General features: G+C 43.0%; 1 protein-coding gene across 2 annotated transcripts in view; it reads right to left on the reverse strand.

Moving 5' to 3' along the window:
- Nucleotides 1-6,928: 6,928 nt before the first annotated feature.
- Nucleotides 6,929-15,339, reverse strand: part of NT5C3A (5'-nucleotidase, cytosolic IIIA) — a 36,238-nt gene continuing 27,827 nt past the window's right edge. Inside the window, exons 1-8 of one of the 2 annotated variants that reach the window (XM_014949490.1) lie at nt 12,471-12,614; nt 11,967-12,036; nt 11,207-11,253; nt 10,727-10,812; nt 10,378-10,467; nt 8,948-9,110; nt 8,294-8,494; nt 6,929-7,550 (exon numbers count right to left, since the gene is read on the reverse strand). In XM_014949490.1, coding sequence (XP_014804976.1) covers nt 7,449-7,550; nt 8,294-8,494; nt 8,948-9,110; nt 10,378-10,467; nt 10,727-10,812; nt 11,207-11,253; nt 11,967-12,036; nt 12,471-12,569 — 858 coding nt within the window. In that variant the 5' untranslated portion in view covers nt 12,570-12,614 and the 3' untranslated portion in view covers nt 6,929-7,448. Of the gene's footprint in view, nt 7,551-8,293; nt 8,495-8,947; nt 9,111-10,377; nt 10,468-10,726; nt 10,813-11,206; nt 11,254-11,966; nt 12,037-12,470; nt 12,615-15,339 lie in introns of those variants that run through there. The other variant, XM_014949491.1, reaches the window with a different exon arrangement.

The raw sequence follows: 15,339 nt of genomic DNA on the forward strand, positions 1-15,339 counted from the left end.
TTAAATATTAGTCTTACGGGGTCCAAATGCTGTCGTAAATGCTGGGTGCGATGGATTTTTGCATTGGGCTTCTGCCTCCTATTTTGGGAATTGTTATGCTGAGGAGTAGGTGGGTAGAGCTTGTGCAGGAGGGCAGCCTGGCGTGGGGAGCAAACAAAGTGACAGTGACAGAGTCAAGAAGCAGAACCATCTGGTTTTGGCGGCGGGGGGTTCTCTGTACAAAACCAGCCCTGGGAGTGCTCTTTGGGTCGCAAAAATTCCCCAGTGAGGTCTATAAAGGTGGTGAGCTGTTGAGCAGAGGGTGCAGGGAGCAGAGCCCCTGTGCTGCAGGGCTGGGTGGGTGCCCCTCATGGCAAGGGCACAAATCCCTGCCGTGTGGCGCGGCCGAAGGCAGGGAGAGGGGAGCTGTGTCTCCATCACACGCTCTGTCCCCGCCTTCCTGCCTCTCCGGGTCTGTGCGTGGGGGCTGTGAGCTCCCTGGGATCTTCTTTCTCAAAACCGGTATTTCAATGGGGTGGAAATATTTTGTATATCGGGTTTTAGTACAGTTGTTATAGAAAGTGCAGTGAAAGGTTTGGGGTTTTTTTTTTTGAGTTTGATACCATTAAATGTTGGATAACTGATCTTTTTGTTAAATAAAATGTTGATCAACTATTACTGTTAAACTGTCTTTTTTTTTTCCCCTGGCACTTTCATGGGTTGGGAACTTGAGTTTTTTGAGAATCTGAGAAGCAAATACCCTTCCTGCAGCTCTTCTTGTGCTCACAGCAGGCTCTGTGTTTTCAATATTGCTATTAGCCTTCAGGAAAAATGTTTTAAACTAAAATTATTTGATTCACGTTCCCTAAATTCCCCGTCACCGTTGGGAGGGTGATGGTTCTCTTGGTTGGGGATCAAACTCTCACACTGAAGGAAATTGTCTTACCCAAGCAACAGCCTCTCATTCCCCAGGCTGGCACAAGCAAACTCATCTTTGTAGCTGAGATCTGAAGTTTTCATTTCATCTGTAGCTCCAAACCCACCTCTATGGCATGTAGAATGCTTAGTTCCACCTAAACATGAGGAGGAACTTCCCTGGCAGAGGCTGCCCAGGGAGGTGGTGGAGTCTCCTTCTCTGGAGACATTCAAACCCCACCTGGACATGCTCCTGTGGGACCTGCTCTGGGTGGACCTGCTTTGGCAGGGGGTTGGACCAGATGATCTCCAGAGGTCCCTTCCAACCCCATGGGATTCTGTGATCCTGGGAAATATTTGCTGCCTCAAAGAGCAAAGTGATTTTTTTGACGCAGAAAGTATCTATTTAGAGATTGTCTTACATTTGATTAAGATAACTTAGAAAAATAGATGATGACTCTTCAAGGGTCGTTAATAGCTGGATGAAAAATGGATGATTGTAACTAATGAGAGACTCCCCAGGAGTCAGGCTGCTGCTCCCTGTCTGCTGAAGATCCGAGGGCTGTTCCCAGCGCTGGGCTGAGGAAAGCAAAGGTTGGCAATTACCTACCGCAGCGTCAGCGGCTCAGAGGAAGAGAAAAGGTGTGCCCAGAAAAATCCAGGTATTTATAAATGGTTCCTTCTGTGTGATTTTTCTGCCCTAACTTGACCAGAGGTTCTTCCTGCTGTGTAACTCTGCATGTTCTAAGTGTATGAAAAACATCACACTTAATCAGAGTTTGTATTTTTTGAAGTCATCGGACTCAGATATTATTTTCTTTCAGTGTGAAAAAATATTCACATTTCCCTTTAAGCTAAAAATTGGCATCTTCAGCTAGCTCCTGGTGCAGGCCTTTGGCTCGGTTCGGGACGATGAGAGCGTTTGACAGTAAGAGGACATTTGAGCTGGCTGTGACACCCGCTCCGAAGGAGGAAACATTTTTAGCTCAATAAAGGTCCCAAACACTTGCCCTTGGAGATGTGCTACAGGCAGAAGCGATACTGTGAGTAGAGATGGGGGGAGTGGAAGTAACAAATTCACTTTGCTGCTTTTAACTTTAGAAATACTCTTCCAGCTGTGGGAAAATGGCCTGGGAAATGTATGATATCTTTCTTTCCAAGCGAAATCATAAATGAAATATAGTTTCAGGGTTGCAAAATGTTTCTAGTTATGAATTTGATTTTGAAAGACATGCTGTGAAGAGTGTCTCTTGCCTAAAACTGACTGCATGACTCTGGATGGTGTTTATGAGCGTTAAGAGTTGCTGAAGAAGAAGGATTTAACTTGTAGCCCAGGTGTTAATTTTGTTTGCCATTAATTTTGTTCATGCTTATGGAGAGGTGACTGACAGTAGCCATTCTCATTTCTAGCCAACGGAGCAGTGACAAAGGCTGGGGTTTTGAGAAGCAGGTATCTAAACGTGCATCTTGTGTTTTCCATTAACTGCCACCTCAGCACGAGTCACGGCTGGCAGCGAGATGACGAAAGGAAATAGAGAATCTGTACAGCCCCGTGTAGGCTCTTTAAATCTGACCTCCTGGTTCAGGTTGATCATGTAAGTAACTGGTTTTTTCTAGAAAGCGATATGTCTGGCACTTCAAGAAGTACATTATTACTCTGTGTGTGGAAATGAGTTCTATATCAGATGCTTGCAACGTGGCTGAGTTGCTCTCGTGTCCTAGCAAAGGCTTTACTGTTCCAGCGGGCAAAATCCACGACTGACAGGATTTAATGACAGAAGGAGAAAGGGTGCTGGAGATCTTAACTTACCCACCTCCTTGAGGAGGGATGAGAATCGTTTTCTTCAAGTGATTGTCATTGTGGACTGAACCTCTGGTGACTGACAATTCGTTATCCATCTGGTTGGAGGCGAGACTGGAAAACCTTCCTGATAAACTGCTTGAGAGATGGTTGTTTGATCTGAAATCCTCTACCAAGGCAAAGACTTTTAAGTGTCCACGTGGCTGGGGAACCATCAAGTGATCACTTGTGGTACACTTGGGCTCCAGCACAGCAGGTTGGGTATTGTTTCAGTGACTTGGGTTAAGATCAAGTTGGAGATCTGTTTTGGTAACTGGTTTTATGGATCCTGCCCACTCCTTTTCCGTAGTGCTCTCATGGGTTTTTTTTGTTTTTTGTTTTATTGTGGGTGGGTTGAACAATGAGATCCTCATGACGCTGAAGGAGCGATGGTTTGCTTCCTGGAGGGCTGAGTGAGGCTGAGGAGAAGTTCTAGAGGGGAGGCTCAATGAGCTCATGTGAAATCCCGAGACAAGCTGGGTGAGAACATCCAAGAGGGATCCAATGGGACAGTCCTGCCTCTCGGAAACACTACCTGGAGAGACCAGAATTGCCCCCAAATTGTCACTGACACTGGGATGGCTGGGGAAATCTTTATACTTGAAGCCAGAAGGATCTTGTGCCGGAGTGTGTGTTGCTGGCACATCCTGTGCTGTGGAGCTGTGGGCTTTCAGCCGCTCCTCACATACCCTCCATCTTATCTGGGTTCCAAAGGTGACCAGCCCATAAACCGAAAATTCTGTCCCAGTGTAAACTTTGGGAGTAATGCCTGGTAATTAGCCCCTTGCACCTGGCGACTGGTTGAGCAAGCAGTGCATCCAAACACCTCGGTGTTTTGCAGAAGGCCTTTGCCTTTTGGACTTTCTTTGGCAAACCCACCAAAACCTCACCCCCGCCTTAAAACCTTGACATTAGCTCAGCTGACACAAACTGTGTAGGTGCCTAAAGCCCAGAATGTAGCCTGTTAAAGAAGCTGTGTCTGCTGGCTCCTCTGGAAAGGCGGCAGCGTTCCCCGAGGCCTGGGCCTTGCCGTGCCCGGGGGGTGCAGAGCCCCCAGGCTGATGTCCTGGGGGAGTCACAAATAACATCACTCAATGGTTATCTTGCCGGTGGTGCCAGACCCGTAGTGCTGGCAGAAGATGACTGCACAGAGGGTTGCTCCCTCTCTCACAGATCAGCAATGCCACCATCCCACCCTCCTCCCTGTCTCGGGCAAACAGGGGAGAGAGGGCAGAGGGAGCGGGTGTGAAGGTTGGCTCCATGGCCCATCCAAGCAGGAGAGGACCGGGAGGGAGTGTGGACCTCGGGCACTGAGGGACATCCTTCCTGCCCGCGCCTGCAAGCCTGTCTCCTCCCACAATGGCTGGCATGTTCCAATACGCTCCCTCCTGCTCTTCTGGGACAACTTGTGAGGTGGATGGAGTCCTGGCTGTGTGACAGGACTCAGAGGGTTGTCATTAATGGAGTAAGGTTGAGTTGGAGGCCTGTAACCAGCGGTGTCCCCCATGGGCCAATACTCAGCCCAGTCCTGTTCATGTTATTCATCAACGACCTGCATGAGGGGACAGAGTGTATCCTCAGCAAGTTGGCTGATGATCCCAAACTGGGAGGGCTGGGGGACCCTCCAGAGGGCTGTGCTGCCATCCAGAGTGACCTGGACAGGCTGGAGAGCTGGGCAGAGAAGAACCTCATGAGGTTCAACATGGGCAAGTGTAGGGTCCTGCACCTGGGGAGGAAGAACCCCAGGCGCCAATAGATGTTAGGGGTGGACCTGCTGGAAAGCAGCTCTGAGGAGAAGGATCTGGGGGTCCTGGTAGATAGTAAACTGTCCATGAGCCGTCAACGTGCCCTTGTGGCCAAGAGGCCAATGGGATCCTGGGCTGCGTAGGGAAGAGTGTGGCCAGGAGGTGGAGGGAGGTCATTCTCCCCCTCTGCTCTGCACTGGGGAGGCCACAACTGGAATCCTGCCTCCAGTTCTGGGCTCCCCAGTTCCAGAGAGACAGGGAACTGCTGGAGAGAGTCCAGCGTAGGGCAACAGAGATGATGGAGGGATTGGAGCATCTCCCTGATGAGGAAAGGCTGAGAGAGCTGGGGCTCTTGAGCCTGGAGAAGAGAAGGCTGAGGGGAGACCTTCTTCATGCTTCCAAGGATCTAAAGGGTGGGTGGAAGGAGGATGGAGCCGGACTCTTCTCAATGGTTCCCAGTGACAGGACGAGGGGCAACGGGCACAAGCTGGACCATGGGAAGTTCCACTCCAATCTGAGGAAGAACTTGTTTGGGGTGAGGGTGGCAGAGCCCTGGCAGAGGCTGCCCAGGGAGGGTGTGGAGTCCCCTTCTCTGGAGATCTTCAAGCCCCACCTGGATGCTCCTGAGTGATGTGCTCTGGGCAGCCCTGCTTTGGCAGGGAGTTGGACTGGATGGGCTCTAGAGGTCCCTTCCAACTCTGACAAGTCTGTGATTCTGTGAACTTGCACAAAACTGCTCTGTGCGGGGCTGCTCCATGGGACCCGCTGTGGCCCTGCCTGTGACTGCCCACCCCACAGCCCTGTCAGACACACACCGACCGCAGCCCCCGCTGCCTCTGGGCGCTCGAGTGCCTGTGGGGGAAACAGAGGGGGAACGGCAGCTCTGGTGGTGACACTGACTCAGAAGCTGTCCCTCCAGCTCTCCTCCTCTTCTGGCGGTGGCCGACAGCTCTTGGCAAGGCCGGGGCTGAGGCAGCTGCTGCTCCCATCTCCTCCTGTCACGGGTGACGCCGGGCCCTTTCAGCTCTTCCCTCTGCTCCGCCTGAGCCACGGCTCCCCGGGGGAAGGCAGCCAAGACGCTGTCCTCTCCTCACTCATCTCATGGATTAAGTGGTTCTCTGCTCAAATGCACGGCTTCTAAGGCTCCTGGAGATCTGGCCGCCCCTGTGCCAGGAGTAGGGAGTTAGGTGGCTGGGGGCTGCACACACGGAGGACACCATCCCTGGGCAGCCTTTGCCTGTTTTTAGGATGCACAATGGAATTTCCCCAAGGTCCCTGTGCCCCGCAGCTCCCTGCGATGGGCCTGTCGAAGGATGCTCCCGCCGCCGCAGGTCGTGCACCACACCTCTGCCCGCCACCCAAAACACAGGGAGGGTTTAATTTCAGTTTCCTGCAGAGGCTGCAGAGGTGGGGTCAGGAAAGCATCCCTTCCCCCCCATCCTGCCTTCCTGGAAAAGCTGTGGTAGGTGCGGTGACAGATGGACCTCTGCTGATTGGGAAAAAATCTGAGTGGTGCTGCCGAGTCAGAATTCAGAGAACAGACCACAGGCTGGGCAGAAAGAGGCCGTTTCTTGAGATGTGTGTGACTTGCTGGTGGGACAGAACACAGATCTAGGCTCTCCCGTATTTCCCTACAATTCCTCAGGGAATGGAAGGTGGCACAACTCCTGCTGTGTACAAAAGCGAGGAAAGGGGAACAATGACTATATTGCGTGTCAGGGGAGTGGTATGATTGTCTCTCTTTTATTAAAGAATACAACTAGTACAGCTAAGACCTCTTAGGACCAGGGTCACACCACCTTTAGCTTCTCCTGCACCATGCCAGAGTAAGCTTCTGAAGCTGTGGCTACACACAGCGATACCATTCTCTACTTGAAGCTGAGAGGTACTGCAAGGTGTTCAGTACAGGGGAAATCCTTCCTGAAGATTCAGCAGGTGTTTACACAGAGAGGACGTGCCTAACAAAGCTAAGAGGGCTAGATAACGTACTGATCCTGGTGCTTACAATTTGCAGAGAGTGGGAATGAGTTAAAGCCAGTCTGGGGATGTGCTCCATAAGTGCTTCTGAGGCACGGGGCTGGTAGCAAGAAAACCTGATTTTGCAAGGCGGCTGAGTCAGCTTTTAAAACCCAAGATTAAGATCTAGCTTTGTTTGGATTTTCTGTGCCCAGAGCCGCTCACTGAGAATCCCTAAGAAAATTATTTTAGACAAGCCATGCTAGCTTTGACATGAACCAGCAGAGTAGTACCAAAATAAGGTCTGAAAAGGGGATGGAGTTATGGCTGTGTACTAGCAGCTGGTGAAACTATCTGTTGTTACAAAGATGAGAAACTTTACCCCAGATATGCTAACTTAAAACATTCTTCCCATTCCACAGAGGATAAAGAAACAGTGAGGAATACTTTGTAACGATACACAAATCTGTTAAGAAGAAACATTTTGCCTGAACTGGGTGAATAAAGCATTTTACTGAAGAAAAATATGTATGAAAAACTTCTGTGAAAGTCTGTAGCACATGAGTATGATCCTTCGAAGTACAGCTAAGACTGAAGTATCTTCTTTGAAAGAAGAAAAGGCAACACAATCGCGCACACTGTGTATTCACAGAACCTTTACATCCTCCATTTTACAAAATAGCCACATTTTCTAAAACGCTCCTCTGAAACGCCTGATTAAAAGATGGTGAACCATAGTATCCCATCAGCAGCAGTTTATCACATCTATAAACCCAATTTAAATCTAGTTATAATAGGAGTGTGAGACAATAAAGAACAGCATAAGAGAAGTAAAAGGAGCTTCTAGTTGACAATGGATACCATAATACATTTCCCAATACCCAAATGAAGATAAAAGTCTTAAATTAAATTAAACAGTTCTGTAAATGAGTAATAAACAATTTAAGATAGCACACGTGTGCTCTTCTGTCCAGTTGCCTCCTGGAAGGAATGGAGTGACTTGAAGCTGCAATTTACAGGATTTTCTGTAGTATGGAGTTCGCAACTTCCAGGGATTCATCTTTCACCAAGACAATATCATATGAGTCCATATATTTTTCCAAAAGCTCATCTACCTAATTGCAGAAGGGATAAAGAGAAAGACCCACTTAGTTTTTGAATTAATTGTCGAAAGGCTTTTTGTCATTAAAATACTGCCCAGTCTTTCCACCAAATTCAGGGAATGAGCCATGCAAATAGGTTTTGCTCCTTAAGTGAATTCCCCGGGATGACAGAGTAGGAGTAGCCTGATGGAACTGTGTGTGTGTTCCGGGATAGCACAGCTCATGTTTATCCCAGGACCTCACACATAAACATACTGAAATTAAAACTACTTCTTCAGCTTCCTGAAAGGCAGAGAGAAATAGAAACCCAAAGTTTTCTCTCTCCTGAATGCAAACCATCAGCTCTGTGTCTCCTTGGGGTGGGAGTCGGGGGAGGAAAAAAAAAAAAAAGAGGAGACGTGCCTAAATTTATTATTTGGAAGATTATAATTTTGCTCAATTACCCAATATTGAAATGAGGGGGAGGAGCCACAGGAACTTAGGAGAATGAATTTCTCTTGCCTCTGAATTTTACTTCTCAACAGAACACCTGTTTGGAAGCGGTTCAGTACAAGAACTAAAACAAGTACATTTGTGGTTTTGTAGCTTATGGGTTAGGAAAAAAGCTCGAGGCAAGAAATCCATGAAAAACGTTTGAAAACTCAAGACAAACATGGGCCAAACATTTGGTTTGTATCTGAAGCTTATTATAATGAACCTGTTTCTAATTTTTGCAGTATTCCACTCAAAGTTCAAAAGGCTATGAGGCTACTTACTTTATCATTAAGATAGCCGATCTTAAGAATGTTTTCAACATTTGCTACTCCATCTGCCATGCTCAAGTCTCCTTGGGAATCACCCAGCAGTATGATATTACTGTTGTCTTTCAGTTGTTTGAAGTACTCTGTATTCTTCAAGGCACCATCATGTTTGTTGTAAACATGAATCAATTCTCCTTTAAATCCTTTTAATATTCCCTATTAAAAAAAAAACCAACACTGAAGTTTTTTCTAGTATCATAAAGAGAAGATAGAATCTAGAATGAACAAGGTGATACTACTCTCGAACTAACATTGAACTGTGCAATCTCTAATGATGAACAAGGTAAATTACTGTTAAATAACTTAATGACTGTAGTAGTATTACTAAGACTAGACAGACAGAGATTCTGCCTGCTTGGAGGAGGAGTAGTGCTGGACTGGGCTGGGTGTGAGGTTATCAGTGAAGGAAATGAATGATATCTTAGTCACACCATGCTAACAGCGTTTGAACTCTTACCCTCTGCTTGGTTTTTGCCTGGGAGGGTGCCTGTATGGCAGGATAGATGGCTACATCTCTTGCATTAAAATGTTCACCTTGTAGTATATATAAATAGCTACCAAATACCACAAACAGTCACGTTTGATAAGGATCTGTTACTTCGTACGTACATTTTCATCAAAATCCATGAAATTGGAAACCACTTTGACATTAGAATGGTAGACTCCAGCCTGGTGGATAACTTCCTCAAGAATGTCCCCAATCCCAGCAGAAAATATGAACACAGGGATATTATGTTCACTGAGCTTATCAAAGAAGTTCTCATATCCTTCTCTGTAACACAGGACGTAAATACAAATCAAATCTCAAATAAAGCAAGCCAAGAAAAGTCAGAGTTTTCAGAAGACATTAACATCATCTTTGGAAAAGAAAAATAATTTTCCCTGAGCATTTCACTTTATTTCCTTTGCCTCACCTTTTCAGTTTAGCAAGAACCATCAACATAACACAAGACATGTAGTTTTAGGAAGAAACTCTTACGTCAAGCCATTTGGTCTTGATCTGTGTAATTGCCCCCGCCCAACACCTAATGATATTTTAGAGATTTAAAATCAGTTCCCCCTCCCCAAACACCCAGAAAAAGCAAACAACTATTAGGACTCTCCCTAGCTACTATCAGGTTGTATATTTCCTTTCAGTTTTCCTTCCTTAAACATTTGACTTTCTATAGGGTTATTACCAAAAAACAAATCTAGTTTTGTTTTGAAATCCTGAAAACATTTGTTGTCACTCTTTCTAAAAGCTTTTTTAGTTTTCAGTACCCAACCAAAACTATATATATTATTCCAGTAATAAGGTAATATTATCTCTATACACCTTCTCCACACAGATTTTACATTTTAAAAAAAAATATGATGAAAATTTTTGAGGGAATTTTAGCCTGTGGATGAAGATTCAAACCACATGGACTTAGCCTTTCAAACAGGCAGAGATAATGTGCTTGTCTGTTTTGCAAAAGGTAATAAGTTAGTCAGTATGATAAACTTTTCCACAAATTAAGTCTTAACATCTTGTTTCAGTTGTCCAATATTTACAGACAATTCTGGAGAACTTTTAAAAGACATGGGAGCCACAGCACATTTCAAACAAGGATTTTGCTGGATTTTAAACTTGCCTTTAAAGGAAGAACAACATTTAAAACAACATATGAAACATAATCCTCAAGTCTCTGCGTTTTTATCTCGGAAAACCATTCTAGGGAATGGTTTTCAACAGAACAAACTTGCACTCTACATTCCCCTTACAAAAAAAGAGCCACCAGTCCAATTTCATGAGGATGGAAGTCTACAGAAATTAAGTTTATAGAGATGGGACTCAAACTTTTTTTAATTTTTTTTTAAGATCTCTAGTTTATACAGTGATCATTGTAAGTATTTAGTTACAAAATCTGAATAAAGCGGGGGCATGAAGAGCTATTCTAAGATTACAGTGTCACATTCTCAGGAATGTTTTTGTTTGTTTGTTTTTCCCCTGAAAAGATAAAGTAAGAATCTACAGAAAGTTCTCTGAAACAGTATTGTTCAAATCAAAAGGTACTTACTTTAGCATAACATCAGATTCCCTCACCATTTCTGCAAACTTATCCTTTTGTAAGCCTTGTTCAATGAGGAGTGCATGAGATTTATTGTACCTAGAATATAAACAAAAAATGGGTCAAAATTGACTTATTAAGATTCACCTGTCATTAAATCTCATGATGAAAAGCCTCCTGTATGGTTCATTCCTGATCACTCAAGTTAACAGCAAAGCAGAAACAGTTGTTGCACAACACTCAGAGAGATTAATCCAGTTAATGTGTTAGCTAAAAGCTAAGTACTGCCATAAATTTGCTATTAAGAAGCTATTAAATCTAATCTTAGTACAATTTGAAGATGAGAGGTGTCTCTTACCATTCTACCATATAGGGGTATTTTTCTTCAATAGTGAGAGCCGGATCAATTTCAATAGCATAGTACGTTTCTTTCAGCTGCAATAACTGAAGGGAAAAAACCAGCAGATGTTTAATGGATTTTTATAACACTTGGTATTTGATCTAACCAATCAAAATAACTTTCTTCCTTCTAATTACATTATTTAGATAAAGTGGAATCTGAGATGCTCTTTGAACAAAGGGTTAGCTTGTAAATATATCCAGAAGAAGCAGCGGATGCTGTTAAAACTGAACTACATGCTGCCAAAAAGAATTGAAAGATTTCTATTCACTTCTCTCAGTGATGGGATGTGTTGCAGTCAGTGAGAAAGCTCAGAGAACTTTAAGGATTTGAGAGTGTCCCTTGTCTTGCCATGCTGCATAACTCAACACGCGGCACAGCAGGGAACAGTAACAGCTGTCTGTACAACAAACCAAGAGCTGTAGGGTTTCTGTTTACCTTTTTCCGACATTCCTCTGTGATGAGCTTAGAGTTATCAATGATGTCTGGGGCAGGGGGAGAAAAAAGAAGTGTTAAACAAGATGGGATATTTCTCTTTCTTTGCTCTACAACACTGTAAATGGCACAGATGACAATGTTTGATGACATAGCACTATGTTTCCTCAGAACTTTTCTTACCAGCAACCCATAAAAGGCACATTTTTCTCCACAAGTATGAAGGTGTATTACTGTCCTTCCCCTCATCTCCGATTTAAAAGGTCAATTAAGAGCTCTCTTATTTGCTTCTAAATAAGAAACTGTTTCTGAAATCATCATGAGGCATCCTATGTGTTTTAGGATTCCCACTTCATTAGTAAATAGATTCTCCTTCTTTGTTCTAAAAGGCTACAGGATAAAAACGCCAAGGATTCTGTGCAGTTTACTAACTGGTTCTTGAAGGCATTGGGACTATTACAGGGTCTTAAAAAATATAAGTCAACCCTACCATATCTATCATCTTAGAGTTCAGAACTTAATGTTTTATTGTCAATGACAACTTATCCGATTTTAATTCACACAGAGGTGATTAAAAAATGAATACATAAAACCACATACAGGCAGTCACTAGAACACTCCCTCATTAGGATGTTCACGTTAGGTAACAAGTCAATATAAATTTTCACATATTAGGGAGTAAAGTGGAAAGAAAATTAATACCTAGGAAAAAACTAAAAGGAATGAACAAACCAGTCTATTAAAAAAAAAAAAAAGTACTCACTATGACAAGTTGGGCATCTTTTTCCATTGTAGGAAAATCTACTTAAAGTCATATCAAAATCTGTAATAATCTATTTAAGGAAAGAAAAAGCAAAATTGTCTTACAACATGGAGGGACAAAATAAAGAATGGCTAGAAATTCTCAATGATAACAATAGTTGCAGCTGAGTAGCACATCTCAGAAATCTCCCTATTTTACTGAATTATTGTAACGTAAGCCAGTATATCCCATAAGAATAACTTCTTTTTCTAACAAAACTGTTTTTCTAATTCCTTTGGTCAGAGTATTTCCTGAAAGTACTGAGCGTTTATGTTAATATAATTTACTTAACTAGTGTCTGGCTGAATTAGAATTGAATCAACAAGGACTATTAAAAGAGTTAACAAATGTCTAAGTTTTGGAAATTTCTTGAAGGTTTTCTTCTGTTATGTATATATTCTTAACATTTTTTGGCACAGAGCAATGATTCCTTTCATTCCAACTGATTACACCTACTATCTTTACCTGAAGTTTGGCAGCTCCACCTTTGATGAGGCCACAAATGATCTCCTCTACTCTCCCTGGGTCCTTAATATGGACAGTTTTCTTCTGAAATTCTGGCATCTATGAAGAGTAAGAACAAAAACAGAAACATACTTACAGAAGAAAACTTACAAGGTAATACCTGCTGTTCATCAGATTGGAAGCTCTGCATCTACAAACATTTTCATGTGACATCAAGACATGCTCAGGACAGGAAGGCAAGTGAAGAGTAAGAAGCAACAGAAAATACTCTGGATGCATTAACTGATGACTGCATATGGTTCCGTTTGCTTTCAAGATCTGTTTTCACGTCCTTTCCTGATACCAAGTTATTTAATAAGCTGACACTCACAGAAAAAATAGTTGTATTTGGGCATGTATACATGTCCTGTGTATCTCCAGGAAAGACTGGAGATATAGAAACAGGACATATGGGGATCACCTTGTGGTTCAAGTGTGCCACTGGGAGATGGTGAGTCTTAAAACTACCTCTTTGTGCAATTAATATGCCCTTAAGGTTTCCACACAGATAAAGACAGGCTGATTTTAGATCCCTGTTGTTTTGTTGAGAATGCTGCCTGTGTTACCCGAGTACCCCAATGCACTAATTCCTGCTCCCTAGCCAATCCATTAATCACCTTCCATTACCTATTTTACTGCACACTTTGGAAATAACACATGCCATCACACCACATATTCCTTTCGAATGAGGAATAGTTCTTGAATATTATGATAAATGCTGAATTTGGTAAAAAAGAAAAAAAAGAACAAAACACAAAGCCCCTACCCCTCCCCAAACACCACCTTCCTGCCCACGCCTTTGCTTGCGCTAAACATTTCTCTTCAACCTTGCAGAAATGATAAAAGACCAAAACACAAAGCCCCTACCCCTCCCCAGACACCACCTTCCTGTCCAAGCCTTTGCTTGCGCTAAACGTTTCTCTTCAACCTTGCAGAAATGATAAAAGAACTACTTAATGACAGAAATTTCAAAATTTAGTACGTATTTCTTTCCTTTATAATCATGAATGGACTATTTCTAAAGCAAATCAGACATTTGCAATCTGTCTATGTGGGCATTTTTAGTAGCAAATTTTAATTTCTGTGTATAGAATGTCAGAGATTATGAAGTGCTAGAAATCACATTTTTCACATTCTGATTGCTCAGCTTTCCTTTTCTTATAGCTAGCATGTAATCTTTGCTGCAACGAGCTAATAAAAAAAAACAAGCAAACAAAGCAGCTTCTATTTCCAGACACATTTCTCGAACCAGAGTTCTCATATCGCCAACTGTTGACAAGGGACACAACACTCCTTCTTCCTGCTCTTGATGCTACTAAGCCTTTTGTTTATTAGTAACAACCAACCTGGAGTCAAATTGCAATTAGGTCATCATTTAAGGAAAAGATGACATTTTAAAGTCTTGCAAACACACGCATTTGTAACGGAAAAGACACCCTTGTGTCAGGGAAAAGAAGGAGCTGGAGGCACCTTTAAACATTGGCTCTAGTCCACTCTGTCGTCAGGGAGGAGCAAACTATTACAGCTACATCATTCCCTGCAGATACTTATAGAATTGTCTGGGTTGGAAGGGACCTTTCAGATCATCTTGTCCAAACATCAACCTCACTCTGATCAAAACCATCACCAAACCATATCTCCAAGCACTAGGTCAACCCGGCTTTTAAACCCCTCCAGGGATGGGGCCTCAACCACTGCCCTGGGCAGCCCAGTCCAAGGCTTAAAAACCCTTTTCATGGAGAAACTGTTCCTAATCTCCAATCTGAACCTCCCCTGGTGCAACTTGGCACAACTTGAGGCCATTTCCTCTTGTCCTGTCACCTGTGACTTGTCTAACCTGTTCTTCAAAACCTCCACTCACATATTCCTCACTTTTCTCAACCATGTATTTTAGTGCTCAACTATCTTTATGTTCAGAAGAGTCTACTTAATCTCTATGTAACCCTCCTTACTGTACCTGTCATTCAACCTGGAGGAAATGATTCTTTATCACAGATGCTCATGGATAGTTCTCCTTTCTTCCTGAAGTAAAGAACCCCATTTTCTTCGATTCTTTTGCAGAGCACAGTTTTCTAAACCTCTGACAATTCTTGATGTTGTCCTGGCCCATCCATTTGACCCATATTTTCCTTGAAAGACAGTACCCATAGCTGTGTGTATAACCTTTCTGCGCTGCTTTTTTCAGGCTTTGGCTGAAGGGCTACTTTGGCCCATGTCTCCAGATAACATCTTTGCATATACATTTGAATGCACTTACTTTGTTAGCAGCAATATGGTGATAATGATTAAAATTCAGTTGGTAATGACCAAATATTCTTGAAAAATTACCCCTACAGAAACAAGTAGTTGTACAAAGTGCTAAATTACATGTAGTCTTTCTGGTTTGCATCTTTTCTTCCACATCAGTGCTTCTATTTTTCAATTTAACAAATAATTCTAATCCTCAATACCCTTACTGCTACTTTCTGGCTGATATCAGCTACATCCAAACTGGGAATAATTGAGGAAGCTAATGAGTGTGAAAAAATACATAAAATTATTGAGAAACATCCATTAAAGAATTCCCTTATCTTCTGAGAAACACATCTACAATGCATTTATAGCTATTTATTCATAATTATTAGCGGAAGTATGTCAACTGAGTTAGCTTCACAAAATAAAACATTAACAATCTGCAACTCTTCAAAGATGTTTTATGGTATTTCTTTTGTATGTTATTATGTATTGTATTGTCTTTTTGTGCTGGTAAAGAAACAAAAGTAACCATATCACTTGTTTGGCGGGTATACAGCATTTTTTCCACTACAATGAAAGATAAAGCAATTTGACT

Source organism: Calidris pugnax, unplaced genomic scaffold, assembly GCF_001431845.1.
Source record: "Calidris pugnax isolate Ruff unplaced genomic scaffold, ASM143184v1 scaffold124, whole genome shotgun sequence".
In the NCBI taxonomy this organism is placed as follows: domain Eukaryota; kingdom Metazoa; phylum Chordata; class Aves; order Charadriiformes; family Scolopacidae; genus Calidris; species Calidris pugnax.